This window comes from Phalaenopsis equestris, unplaced genomic scaffold, assembly GCF_001263595.1.
Source record: "Phalaenopsis equestris unplaced genomic scaffold, ASM126359v1 Scaffold000414, whole genome shotgun sequence".
NCBI lineage: Eukaryota > Viridiplantae > Streptophyta > Magnoliopsida > Asparagales > Orchidaceae > Phalaenopsis > Phalaenopsis equestris.
This window is the reverse complement of record NW_018164855.1, coordinates 792825-808268: the sequence shown is the minus strand read 5'-3', so window position 1 is coordinate 808268 and position 15444 is coordinate 792825. Positions and strand designations below refer to the sequence as shown.

General features: G+C 33.2%; 1 protein-coding gene across 1 annotated transcript in view; it reads right to left on the bottom strand.

Moving 5' to 3' along the window:
* LOC110027118 (pre-rRNA-processing protein TSR1 homolog) overlaps positions 1 to 15444 on the bottom strand; it is a gene marked incomplete in the record, with an annotated part of 33679 nt that overhangs the window by 1688 nt on the left and 16547 nt on the right. The window contains 17 exon segments of the mRNA XM_020728414.1: positions 7 to 112; positions 534 to 597; positions 795 to 873; positions 2096 to 2323; positions 2408 to 2494; positions 3932 to 4185; positions 4262 to 4365; positions 6179 to 6254; positions 6664 to 6849; positions 6921 to 7019; positions 7440 to 7523; positions 9671 to 9793; positions 9879 to 9971; positions 10931 to 11008; positions 11416 to 11538; positions 11622 to 11762; positions 11860 to 11910. Coding sequence (XP_020584073.1) covers positions 7 to 112; positions 534 to 597; positions 795 to 873; positions 2096 to 2323; positions 2408 to 2494; positions 3932 to 4185; positions 4262 to 4365; positions 6179 to 6254; positions 6664 to 6849; positions 6921 to 7019; positions 7440 to 7523; positions 9671 to 9793; positions 9879 to 9971; positions 10931 to 11008; positions 11416 to 11538; positions 11622 to 11762; positions 11860 to 11910 — 1976 coding nt within the window.

The window sequence follows — 15444 nt, the reverse complement described above, 5'->3', positions numbered from 1 at the left end:
TCCTGCAGGGGAAAGAGCTGCTCGGGCCATTTTGGGTATGCACGCTTGTACAAGCTCATGCATACAGTATCATGCTGCTGAATCACACCATTGAACAGACATTTCATGGCACCTGATTACATGCATGAGAGAAACATTTTAGTATTTATATAAAGTTTCAGGAAAATTTACATACATAACACCCACTCATCTCCAGTATTTACATGTCCTAACACCTAAACATCGCTTTTTTACATTTTAGGCACCCAAATACCACCATTTTAACTTTTAAATATGTAAAAATTGTCGTTTAAGCGTTAGATGTGTAAATACATAAGAATTGAATAGTACGTATGCAAACTTGACTTCGTGGTGAAACAATAGAAAAAATTGTAACATTAGTATAAATCAGCACGCTCAACAACAGGGGTAATTTACATATATACCACATGATTCTTATGTAATTAGATATCTAAATCCTCAAGTCCAATATTTACATAACATTTTAGTGCAAGAATCACATAAAAAATCAGGAGTGGTGAAAGCATTTTTACCATGAGTTCCAACAGAATCTTTTATTAATCCTCGGCGACCGCATTTAGTGTACAGCTCCACTGGCTGAAAAAAAGGAGAGAAATCCAATTCACTACGAAGACCATAATAGGTAAAAGATGGTATGTATGTAAAAATTGAAGTTTAGGTGTTAAATATGTAAATATATAGGAATTAAGTGGTATGTATGTAAATCTTCTTATTAAAGAAGAATGAAGAGAATCTCATTTAGAACAATTATAAGCAGTAGTTTTGATTATTACCTTGAACCATCTAACATCGTCAGGGTTGTGAAACATATATCGCACAGTAGCTTTCTTCTTCGAAACCCTTAGGGGATAACTGCATCAAAAATCGAGAAACAAATTTAAGCATTATATCTGCATACTCAAGCCTTCAAACAACAAGTTAAAAAGTAAAAAGGGTCATTTACATACATATCACATAATTATTATATATTTACCTATCTAACACCTAAACTTCCATATTTACATACACAAGCCTTGATATAACTGTCTTAAATACCACTATCACCAACTTTGTAAAAGTGAAATACAACTTTTTCATGCATACGCTTTAAATACCAAGAGGTTATAAATATAAATATCAAACTTTAGGTTCTAGATGGATAAATGCATAAGAATCATGGGGTACTTGTGTAATAGGTTTTATTATATTAAAGCATTAAAATAGGTATTCAGTCATTACTTTTGTCAACTGGAACTAAAATAAAGAAAATCATCATAACGAAAAGCGCGTTTACCAAGCTGAGCGCCTGTTAGCAAAACAAAATTTGAAGGGCATTTACATACATACCAACCAATTTCTATATATTTGCATATCTAACATCTAAACTTTGCTTTTTTACATCTATACTACCCAAATCTTTCATAGCACATAAAAAATACCCCATTTTAACTTTTAGAAGTGAAATACACATTTTCATGCATAGGTAAGGTGGTATGCATGTAAAAATTGAAGTTTAGGTGTTAGATATGTAAGTATGCATGTAAAAATTGAAGTTTAGGTGTTAGATATGTAAATACATAAGAATTGAGCGACAGTTTTGTAAATCCTCCAAAAGTGAGAAGAAAATAGCTAGAAATGACAATAATCATGGCTCATTCCAAGCCTAAGCCTCCTAAAACACTAACATCATCAAATTAAGTGTAGTTTGGAGCAGCAGTGATAATAAAATAAAATAAAAAACTCAGACTGAGTTTTACAAGAAAGTGAAAATAGCACCAAGACAGCTTTGGAGCAAACTAATTCAAAGTCTAACACCTAAACCTTTCGTATGCATCTATATATCCAACACCTAAACTTCAATTTTTACATTTACACAACCCAAACCTTGCATATCATATTAAAAATATCACCATCTTAACTTTTAAAAACTGAATTGCACCTTTTCATGCATGGGCAAGGTGACATGTTTGTAAAAATTGAAGTATAGGAGTTAGATTTGTAACTAAATACGAATAGGGTGGCATGCACGTAAATCTTCCTAATTTCTTTTCATCAGCGAATATGAAAGAGAGTAACAACGGTCATAAAAACTTACCCAGTTAAAATAATTTTCTTTAGTATTATCCTGTAAGGATCTACACTTCTCAATGAACCCACAGCGGCAACAGCCGGTGAATCTCCATGCTTGTTCTTCAGGACAACCAACGGCATGGGAGGAAAACAGATGGGTGCATAAATGGAGGCAATAGAAAACCGACCTGGGAGCAAAAATCTCTCCATCTTGTGCTTATCTGAATTGATATTATCAGAAGAAAATATTGGTCTGTCAAAGAGTAAAGGGGGGTCAGCCATGCCAAGCTCGAATGGTAAAATGTGCCAAAATTATAATGGCTGTTAAATAAAAAACCTGGCAATAAAGTGGCGAAATCCAACATGGAAAGTGAAGATTTCCTTTGATTTGATGGGGTCATCATAGGAATCATGTTTTTTAATGCTGCGATGTGTGAATAAATATGGTTAACGCCAAGCCAAGACATTTCAAATAGCACATAACTACACTTCAGAAACAAAGTAATAAATTTAAGAGCTTAACATTTCGATAATATCTGAGTTTGGAGGCCAACAAATCTATTTGGGTTCACCAATTGGGGTAAACTTCACAGCTTTAGTAAACTAGGATAACTTTAATAAATCAAAACTAACGATGAACTGACAATGACAATGATATATGCGTGTACGCGCACGCGCGAGCATAACATACATATGTAAACTATGTACGTACGTACGAACATATATATAAGAATATATAAAGAGAAAATGATGCAATTTTCTCCACCTAGGAGAAGAACGGAGAATAAATTACAATCTTACAGTTGATTGAGATTAATAACATGAGAATAACAGATGGATCAAGTTCCATCAATTTATGTGAACATGAGCTGTATATTTTCCGCCACTGTTTTCAAAATTTGAAATGCATGTCTGCCGACACTACAACAGAAAATAAATTCTAATGTTTCCTCCAACATTATTATCAGAAGCAAATTTGAGTGCTGCGTTGATCAGAAAGATATGAAGCTTCAAAATATCTGGGCAGTTACACACATACCACACAACTCTTATGTATTTACATATCTAACACCTAAACTTTCATAATTACATACATAACACTCTAATCTTTAATATCACATTTAATATCACATCAAAAATACCACAACTACTAACTTTTTAAAAGTGAAGTACACCTTTTCATGCATTGGTTCATACCACCAAAGTGTCATAAAAGTAAATATCAAAATTTAGGCGTTAGATATGCAAAAGACAAAAAAATTGTGTGTTATGCATGTAAAATTGCCCAAAACATATTAGTGCAATCCAATTAAATTGTCTACTTGAACCTAGAATCTTAGAAAAAAGTGCATGAGAGTCAATTATGAAAAACCAGAATTACGTCCCTCAGCAAAACCAGAAACGACAGTGATGATGACTCCTCTATCTCACATTCAGAAGAAGATGGCAGCTATGTTTTCAACCAGAACAAATAAAAGGAAACAAACAGCATAACATTAAATATCCATTCGAAGGAATAACAAAGAGGCGATACAATTTATAGCTAAATATTGGAGAATTTATATATATAGCACGCAATTCTTCTGTATTTACATATCTCACGCCTAAACTTTCATATTTACACAAATAGCACTCAAATCTTTAATATCACATTAAAAATAACACTATTATCACTTTTTGATCACTTTTTGAAACTATTATCACTTTTTGAAAGTGAAATGCACCTTTTTCATACACAAGTTTAAAGCACCAAAGTTTTATATGTAAATAAGGACGTTTAGGTGTGAGATAGGTAAATACATAAGAATTGTGTGCTACATATATAAGTTTTCCGAACCATCCATCCAGTCAATACAAGTACCTGAAGTGAAGAACCGACATTTTAGACTCGTGCTGTAGAAGGCCACAAGCTACAACTGGAAAGCTTTGGGACAAGTGATACACTTTAGATGCTAAATCAACAGGCACATCTTTCACATGAAGTCTCACATATGAACCAACTTGTAGGGAACCACGCACATGCTCTTCATTTAGAACTTTAGCAAGGACATGATTTTGGGTTTTAGTAAAATTATCAAAATTAAATATTTTTGCATACTCTGGAGGTAAGGATTCCTGTAAAAGGGAAAAAAAAGTTTATAAAGAATTTGAAGCTAAAATCAAGTAAAAGTAATAGGACAACGTAACTCACTTGAGGATCCCATGAAGAGGTCCTAAAGGACTTCAGACCTCTATACTTTGCAAAACGCTTTTTAGCTGGGACATCTATTGGAGTATCCACTTCATCTGGAAACTCTGGAAATTCACAAATTAGTCAATATCATATGAAGCTCAAATTAAAGAAACAAAAGACTAGCAGAGAGATACTATAAGAAATTATTAAAAGGAAATATATTAGAACTATGCATCAACCTTCCCATTATTATGAGTCACATGAAGCTCAAATTATTAAAAAAAGAAAAAAAAAAGCAGAAAAATACTACAAGAAATTAATAAATTAGAACTATGCATCATACTTTATTCAGATAGTCAAGAATATTTTGTTTCAAATCAAAACATAAATAAAACAAAATGAAAAAAAAAATTTAAGAAGATTAGTGATCCCAAGCTGCTCCTAAGTTTCTCATGAGATCCCAAGAAAAATTAAAAAGTAAAAGACCGTAACAGATAGTTGATACCATTCATTTGGTAGTCGTATCAATAATAGCTAAGAGTTTCAACTCCTGGTGAATAATAGAGAAAACAATCAATGAACATAACAAGAAGTATACAAGAGAATACCAAAATGATTTAATAAATCATGCGCAGGCAAGCAATGCAAAAGGTGAGCAAACATGAACAAGCAAGAGCATGAGTAAGAGCAGTAAATGTGAAAGTGAGCAAACAAGTGCACACATGTGAGAAGCAGGCAAGTGATGCGCCACACAAGCAAGCACATACAAGTATGTGAATGAGAGCTGCAAAGGTGAAATTGTGGACGGTGAATCAAGGACGAAAGAAAGATAAGAAAGAGAGGAAAAAAAAAATAGTGGGGGGTGGTGGGACAACTGCAAGGTTTAAGCTTGCACTAATATCATACAGGTGCCTTTATAACAACGAGAAAATAAAAGGAAAATGTAAGGGATATTCTTACTTACAAAGAAATACTATAGTAATAAACTATATAGTGACTACAGCATTTTCTTATGTTAACAACTACAATGGAGTATTTTACTAATATCTATTCAAGGATAATTAAATAGAGGGAAAGCCTGGAACAATGGTTAAATTTCCTGGTGATGCGAAGACCAGAATGCTGAAAAAGACAAATGATGAGATTGAATTAGGATAGCATTTCATCTCGTGGAGTCCAGAAACAGAATTTTCCAGCCTGTTAGCTGTGTTGAGCCTGTGGAACCCTATATGCTCTATTTTGAATATTAATTAGGTTTTCTTTTGCTTTGAAGTATTTAAACAGGGGATGAACCTTGTCTTGGAAACTTTTGGCTTTGATTTGATAATAGTAGAGCTTTGTTTATCTGAAATTATCCTATTCAGAGAGCTATATCCTCTTCTTCCTCGCGTAATGAGTCTGTATCTTGAAGAGAACATTTGGTAGATCCTCTACGTCCTCCTTTCCTCATCCGTGATTCCTCATCCGTAATTCACTGCTGGAGTCACCAGCCACCTACTTCCTTGCTGTTTGCCACCCGTAAAGCCGCCGATCGGCTTCTACCGCCTACAAAACTCCACCAATTTTGCATATTCTCCTCCTCTTACCATTTTACAACATCTGCACACTAAATCCGAGCTACAACACCACCTAGAAATTCTAAAATGGTGTCACCTGGCCTCGAAAATAATGTCGAGATCCAAAGTTAAGATGATATGACAGGGATGCAATCATATTTTAAAGGATCGTCTATAAGCATAACTAACGAATAAATTCTAAAAAATTACCGGCCTGTTGAAGAAGGCCGCATAACCAACATCAAAAATAACTAAAGGAAATTTTAGTTCAGTATAATCATGCCATTCCCTTTCACTTGTCTCCACTATTATCAAAGAACCAAGCTTACAGATACAAAACTCCTCTCACAACACGTTCAACTACAAAGAAAAAAAATACCTTCATCCAAACCACATGCATCTTTAAGTTTCTTTATCTCGGCCTCTATCTGTTCACTTGTCAAATTTGCATCATCCTACAAAGCAGAAATTAAAGTACAGAGTACATTAGAGGGCCCAAGCAAATAACTCATCACATTTTTTCAAAAGATGAGTTGAGTTTGGCATAAAAATGACATTCCATGAAAAATGAAATAATCATATGCTATGACAGAGCAAAATAACGGTAAAGTTTTAGTCAAGATGAAAAAAAAAAAGAGAAGCCCAACAAAGATAGCATAAAGATTACGAGGATTACTAGATTTGGTAACATGTAACATGCAATGCAGTTAGCTAATTGGCCTTTTGAAATCATGCATTTAAAAAAATATAAATTTACCTTTTCAACATAACAAAGATAAACAGCAACCGGGGAAAAAAAGGACATTAATCAATTCATATTACATCAACATTATCATGTAATAAGCAATTCTCCCAGAAACTTACAGCCATTTCAGTGTCTGCCTCAGTTTCTTCATCAAAGTTTTCCATATTATGTGCAATTTCACTGTCTGATTGATTAGATCCTACTTGTGCAAAATTATATTTTTGTCCATCCAAAACCATACCATCACCTTCCTCAACACTACCTTCAGAAACATCATCATCGGAATCTTCAACTATCCACGCAGCCTGCATATATTATAGCCAACAAAGCCTCATCAAAAAAAAAGAAAAAAAAGACTGGCAGATAAAATAATAACCTGATAATCTGATGTTCCTGGGGGAAGCTTCTTCCTTCGTAATTTTCGTCTTTCATTGTTTTCATCAGCTTCCGCCATATCTGCTTCCGTAGGCCAAGTCTGATTGAATATCAAAAATAATGTTAGAAATATGAATGCACTCATAACAATAATAGTCTAGTCCTGATCCTTTTCAACATTCTAAGGTGGTGCAAATTCAAGTAAGAAAATAGATTTGGTTGGCTCGTGCGTCGATAAAAAGGGTTAGAAGATGTACTAACAAGATTTGTTGATAAATGAATGCATAAAAATAATGAAGGGAAAAAAAAAAAGCAGAAAAAGAGAAATGAATTAGAAGTTGTTAACTATATATATATTATTATTTAAAAACTTCAAAAATACTCAAAAAAATGGTTCAAAAGAATGAAAAATGAGAATTCATGAAGTGAACACAAATACGTAATACTAAGAGCAAAATTAGCAATATTGATTATAATTATATCAGGAATGAATGAATGAAGTAGGAGCCTTAAAACAGACCTGTTCCCCAGCAAGAGGGTCTGGTATATTCTCAACAACCAGCGGTTCTTGCTTTAAGGCATCAGGCTTTAATGTGAGAACAACCTGCAAAGAAAAAACAGTATTTGTGTGAAAAAATCATATGCTAATAAATATTTACAATTGCACATAGATATAGCATGCTTAATTGACAAACACCAGCAATATAATCACAATCTAATAATCTATTAGGCAAATATAACAAGAAAGCACAAGAAGATACTTAGGTAAAATAAATGAAGATATGCGTGTTCTATTAAAGAATGCCTTTGATTCACTACATAATGCAATATCACAAAAAGGTTGGGAAATTGCATCCAGTAAATAAACAATTTAATCAATATGAAAAGCCTTAAAATTGAAGGTCTATGATATTGATATGCTCAAACAAAATGAACCAAATTCCTTGAGCATCAAAAAGACAAGAAGGACAATTATGTTCAAATGCATGACCACTAGTGACGCAGGGCTCTGATGAACCGGCGAACGATCCAACTAGGAAAGCTGGAATGGTTCAGAGAGGGGGCCTCCCAGCCCAATTATTTGGGTTAAGGTTTTCGGCCCAAGTGCTCCTAGATATCTATTATTAAAAATGTGTTCTTTTCTTTGTTTAACGTTAGTTTTTTGCTTGAGATTTCTGTCAGGACCGCCTCCGACATCCCCCTTTTCCTTTCTAGGGTCGTATCTGATGAAAAGAATGTGCTCTGGTTATAACTCATCCCAAGGAATTGTGTGTCCTTCCTTATCCCCCTCACCTGCTCGCCGCCATCTCACCTGTGCTCCTTTCCTTCCTGCTTCTGTGTCGCCTACCATCCTACATCCATCATGTTGAACTGTGGACCATCTCTTGCCCTCCTGTTGTGTTGTCAACCTTCCCAAAGCTATCTTGTTGAACTGCAACCCACCTCGTACCCTCCTGTTGTGTACCACCACCCTCCCTCCAGCCTTCCTACTGTGTTGCCAACCTTCCCACGGCCTTAGCCGCAATCCATCTCCCACCTTCCTGTAGCACCACAATCCCACCCTACACCATCCAGCCAACCACCACCTATCTAAATCCTTTGTAACCACTAGCCACGGCTTGTCCTACCCAGCCATAGCGGGATGCTGGTGTTTTGTTGTTGTTGTTTTTTTTTTCCGATTTTGAGTCTTGATTGTAACCCTGTTAGTTTTGAGTAACAAAATTTGTTTTCCCTATTGTGGGTTGGGTTATCTCCTGCATCAACTAGAACAATGTGATGGTACCTAACAATAGCCACCATACCCACATCCTACTTGGATGAGGTTGAATAGAAGATTAATTAATTCACTGGTTTTGGCAACTTCCATGGCTGGTCAAGCGGCGTTGGACGTTGTACTAACAGTTTGCAAAGCTTGAAATATGCATTTAGTCAAGCATGTTCGGTAAAAAATAAAGTGTTAAAATAATCCCTCAATTATTTATATGATGTCATTTTAGTAATAGAGTTTATATCTATGTAAAATTAGTCTCTAAAGTCTTTTAATATGGACCAAAATAGTGATAGGAACCGGCACAGATCTCCACACAAAAATTAGGGCAAAATAAATTTATTTCTTCAATAACACAAACAACACAACATAGAAAGAATAAACAACTACAATTTGAGAGGTAGACGATCTCTCCCAAATCCTGCAAATCAGGAGGTATGAAATCTCTCCCAAGACCTAACCCTAAGATACAAAACTCAATCTCATGCATAGCCCTAGACCTAAACATATTAGTCCTATTTAAACTAACAACAATAATAATGATAAAAGACTAAGTTTAATAAAAGATAAAATTCTCTTAGGCACCAGCGTAACAAATAGTCTCCTATTTTAGCCCAAATTAAAAGAGGTTGGTGGCTAAATTGACATCTATGTAGACTTCAGGACTAAAATGAGTCCCTACAAGGGGTCAATGAACCATTGACATTTTTTTCATTCGGTAAAAGATTGAATCTTGAAACCAAACAAAAAGAAAAAAGATTCATATTGGTGGTCAATTTTTTGGAATAAGGCAAATGGCAATAATGATTGAAGAAAATTTACTGAATAATCAATGATAAGCAAAAAACATAAGCATGACTTTGCCAAATAGACTATATAAAAAGACACTAAGAAACTTTGATACTAGTTATGTTTTTCGATAGGCAGAGCCTGACAACAAATTGAAGCAAAAGCCTACTTTAAGAATGTTAGTAGATTTATACCTCTATGCAATTTGAATTATCCGAGTCCATCAAATTAGAACCTTTTCTTTCGTTCAAAGGAACCGGATCCTTGAGAACATCTATCTTATCAAACTGAAAATCCCCAGCACCTGAAACATGAACCTGAAAAAAAAAGGATGCAAATGTGAAGCAGCGCCAAATAGTTAAAGAGTAATTTACACAAAAACAATAAGGATAGGCATCTCACAAGCTGGTTCACTGAAAGACTCTGAGCTCGAACATAGCCAGACAGAAGTAAGGTACATTTACCAGGCTTGTTATTTTCAAGCTCCAGACCAACCTAACATTTTAAAAAAACAAATGTAGTGTGTGGTGGAAAAAATGAGATCATATATAAAGATTAAAAAGCCTTTGTTAATAAAACCGTGATTATAAAATATTTGCACAATAGTCGGAACAACTTTTTTTATAATTTCTGCTATTATATTTCTTCGGCGATGACATTTGATAATAAAAAGAATAATCCCTTCATCTGAAATGGTCCCCAATTAGAATGTTCAAGCTTTATTCTAGAAAAAAATATATGACGATAATCTTAAGCAAAAAATAGAACAAAATTTACAAAAACATTGATTATTTCTCCTTGAATGTAGAATTATTTCACTATTTCGTGGCTAATACACACACAAGAATGCTGCCCAACCGAGCTATCAAATGTCCAAAGGATCCAACTTCAATTCAACCAAGTGAAGATGTTCAATTTGATGACAAAACTTGTGCATCAAAAAGCTGAATATGGAATTGAGTAGTAACAAATTTTATATTGTAACCTTAAAAGACAGAATAATTGACATCTTAAGAGGAAAGATGCCACAGGGACACTTGTACAGGTTTATAAAAATTAGAAGTGCTAAAATCAAATAAAGCACTCACTAATTGGAAAATAAAATCAACATAAAAAATGCATTAACATTTGAAGCCTCACCCTCATTCGCTTGAGAAGCACAAACACAATTCTGAAACAATAGATCAGGATACATCAGGCATAGAAAATATGTAATCTAATGTTAAGGATAGGCTCACTTGTACAAAGAATCAAACATTTTTAACCATGGAATTTTTTTTAAATTAAGTTTAACAAATTGAAGTGTCTCGAAAAAAAAAAAAAGACAAGTCTACATCAGAAAGGAAAAAAACAAAAAAAAAAAGAGATAGTTCATTGTCATACAGCGTAGATGAATGTTTTCAAAATATACTAGTAGTCAGTAATTAATCATATACTTAATACGCCAATATTACCTCTTGTGACATAAGGTAAGGCCGTTGACTTCGCCAATGTGGCACAGAAAGGTGTTGCTCCTTGAAAAGCCACAAGAACTGCAAAAGAGGATTGGGGAAAGTACATAAAACAGCTTGAATAAAAGTTAAGATTGAACAAACAAAAAACCAGTGGTTCTTAAGCAATGTTTTTCCAAGAGCTCATTTGGCATCAATTTCATTTTTTTACATATATATATTTATAAAACGTGTTTGTTTAGTTTATTTTTTGCATGCTTTTATTATATCTCTTTAAAAATAAATAAACTTGTTTTTAAAAATATTCAAAACAGCTTGTGTGTGTTTTTACTGTTTTCAAAAACAGTCAATGCAACCAAATATGCTTTAATTTAAATCAAAACATAAATAAAACAAAATAAAAATGAGAAACAAAAAATAAAAACAAAAGCGATCCAAAATGGAATGGAAAGTTTTCCATTAAGAAAGTAACAAATATGTGGTACCACCTTATGCAATTCTTCCTTCGTATCTGCTGGATAAAAACGACAATCCTCAGGCAACTCAGAACCAAGACATGAAATAGCAATCTTCTTCGCATCCTGTTTCTCTCTCGTACTACCAGGAAGATCCTACAGTAGTGAAGAAAAATACCAATCCTCTAAGCGCAAAATAATATAATTCAAAGAAGTTGTGTGAATCAACAATGTCTGACCCGAATTAGGACAGTTGTACTGGGTAAGCCAATGGCTCGGAAAACAGAAAGGCACTGAATTCCAAACGAATCAATGGGGCTAGTTTCACAGCCATCTTCAAAGGAGTTGGCTGATACCACAAAAGCAATTAAATCAGCAACCTGAATTGGAAATAACATTCAATGAATTTGTAATATAAGAATCATTCACAGTAAGGAAAAAACATCAGATATGGTAATTTCAAACTACAAAGCACACCTTTGCCATCTCCATGCATGATACCAAGTCACCATACGGAGCAACCAGAACCTAGAAAAATATAGAAAATTATAAACAGACAAATTAATACTTCTTAAAAGACACATACCAACTTATGGCCTAATAAACTAACCATGTCACTTGACGTAGAGTTTGAATTTTAATATTTGGTATAATTAAATTTCATTTCAAGGCTTCTATTGGAATGCAAAATATTTAATCAAATATTCAATGACCTTCATGATCCTGAAGCTCGCTTAGATTGGGAATCTAATATTAAAAAATTATTTCTTCAATATAAAATGAGTGACTAAAAATGTGTCGGATTTACCAAGATGAACTTGACCAAATCAAATGAATGATATTGGAATGCTATTATTCCGAATGTTAACATACAAGAAGTTCCTCCCATCATAACTTGGCCAAGATGAAGAGATCACTAAGGCAAAAGTATTTATCATCCCACCAGAGTACACATCATAATATGTCTCTCATAAATTATAAGCAAAGTTTTCAATCAATTATTATTTACCACAATCAATTTGAAGAGCTTCTCTTAAAGTGTGAGATTTCAAAAAATTATTAGCCTTAATGGCCTTCATCCTTTGTATAGGACTAGGCTTGTTTATATACAATCTGGATCATGGTTTATAAAAGCGCTCGAGGCGTGTCTTGATTCGAGTCACTACTTCAGCCTATAAAAGCGCTCGAGGTGTCCCCCTCGAGGCGTGTCTTGATTCGAGTCACTACTTCAGCAATTCAGAACGTTAGCCTCGCAGGTGAAGGTGAGGCTTACACCTTGAGGCGGTTAAGACGTCACTCAAACTTAAATTAAGTATTAAAGACCTCTAACATTCACGCAGCAGCCATATCGCAAATTTAGGGTTGAACATTATTCCGAGAGCTTCCTATCTTCTTCCACTTCCTTAGACAGTCATTGTGACTCGTGAGTGTAAACGTCAAAATCCTTCTTTGTCCTGAGCCCTCGAGTGTAGAAGTCCAACATTCTGTGTTGAAGTTTAGGATCGAACTCCAATGAAGCGGGGAAATCCAGCAGAGAGATGCCCTCTTCGCTTCTACAACTGCTTCCAATTCTCTTCTCCAGTTTTGCCATTCCGTCAACATTCCTGAGTTACTGTAAGCCATATTTTTACATTCATGTGATTGTGAGAGTTTGATTTTAATATTTTTAGGACACTTACATACATAGCAATGGAGACAGTTATTTAGTTATTTAGTACAGGGCATTTACATACATAGCAATTGAGAATTTGCTATTTACAAAACAAGCACTTTATTTCATCCCTTTTTCAAATTCAAACTCAAATATCAAAGATTTTGTGTGGGATTATGATTTTGTCAAGTTTGGAATTTGATGCATCCTTTTTTTTGTGTGAATCAAATTTTTTTTCTCAAATTTCTTGGTGACTGTAAGTTTTGAAGGCAACTTTATGTTTTTAATTTTATCAAATTTTCAATGATCGATGAATTTTATGTTTTTAGTTTCTAAATCATTTTCGTTTTTCATTTTTCATTAAAAATTATTTTTGTCTGTGCAATCATTAATGTGAAAGTTAGGATAGAATCTTGAAATATAGGTACTCTCAATGGTAAATTAATGGAATTAGTTGATATTATGATTCATAGAAATCTTAAAATTTTATGTATTCAAGAGACTAAATGGATTGGAGAAAAATTTTAAGGAGATTGATAACTTAGGTTTGAAACTTTGATATTCTGGTAAGAGTCGTACTAGAAATGGTGTAGGTGTAATCATAGAAGAGAGTTTGAAAGATAATGTTGTAAAAATTAATAGAGTTGTTGATAGAATTATAGCCCTTAAAACTATCATTGATACTAAGATTTTTAATATTATAAGTGTTTATGCTATAGGATCTATAGATAAATTATGGAATGACTTTGAATACCTAATACAAATGATATCTCTTGAAGAAAGAATTTTTATTGGAAGAGATTTAAATGGACATGTCAGTAAAGTGGCAGGAGATTTTAGAAATATTCATGGTGGCTACAGTTTTGGAGTGACTAATGAAGAATGTATAGCTATTTTAAATTTTGCATTAGTGTATTATTTTGTTATTAGTAATAATTTATTCAAGAAAATAGATAAGCATCTTATTACTTATAAGAATGGATCTAATAAAACACAAATTGATTATTTTCTTATGAGAAGAAGAGATCGTCGAGATTGTAAATATTGTAAAGTCATTCTAAGTGAAGATTTAGGTATCCAACATCGTTTATTAGTTCTTGATTTTAAGATAAAGAGTTGTAAAATAAATAATACTAGGATCCATCATCGTAGTCCATCATCGTAGAATTATATGGGAGAACCTAAAAGACACAAATAAAATTATTTTATGACTAAAATTCAAAATTTCAAAATTTGGGATGTTCATAAAGAAGCAAACGCTATGTGGGATAAAGCAAAGAACGCTATTAAACAAGTAGCAAAAGATGTACGTTGTACTTGAAGAATCAAAAGAAATAAATAAAAATAGTTAGTGATGGAATAATAATATGTAAGAAAAGATGAAATATAAGATGTTATAAAAATTGGTTGATATGTAAAAGCTTAGAGAGTTGAAAAAAATATCAAACGGCCCATAGAGAGTCTAGAAGAACAATAAGTGACGCTAAAAATTCTGCTCTTAAAGATCTTTATAATAAATTAGATGCAAAAGAGAATGAAAAATATATGTATAAACTAGCCAAACAAAGAGAAAAAAAAAGTAAAGATTTAATTAAAGTAAAGTGTACTAAAGATAAAAATTAAAAAGTATTTTTCTTAGAAAAATATATTCAACATAGGTGGGTGAGTTATCTTAATAAACTATTTAATGAAGTTTTCGAAAATACAATCGACCTTAGTGATCCTAATATTTTTAATAATAATAAAATGTTTCTTTTTACCGTCGCATTAGCAAAAAAGAAGTTGAGGATGCTTTAAAGAAAACCAAGGGTGGAAAATCTGTAGGACCTGATGATTTTCCAATTGAAATATGGAAATGTTTAAGAGATTTTAGAATTTCTTGGCTACTAAACTCTTTAATATTATTTTAAAAACTAAAAAGATGTCTGAGGAGTGGAGGAAGAGTATTTTAGTCCCCATTTTTAAAAATAAAGGGGATGCACAAGAGTATGCAAATTTTAGAGGAATTAAGTTAAAGTGTCATACTTTAAAATTATGGGAGAGGGTAATTAAACATAGGTTAAGTCGTATTACAAAGATTTCTCATAATCAATTCGGATTTATGTCGGGGCAGGTCTACTATGGAAGCAAAACGTTTATTGAGTAATTTTATGGAGAAGTTCAGAGATACAAGGAGAATCTACATTTGATTTTTATTGAGTTAGAAAAAGCTTACTATAAGGTTCCAAGAGATATTTTTTGGAGAGTTCTTGAGAGGAAAGGTCTATCTTCAAGTCAATAAAGATATGTATGCTAGAGTTGTAACTTGTGTTCGAACTGAAGGAGGATTGATCAAATATTTTCCTATTTCTGTTGGATTACATCAGGGATTGACTTTAAGCCCATATCTTTTTGCTTTAGTTATGGATGGT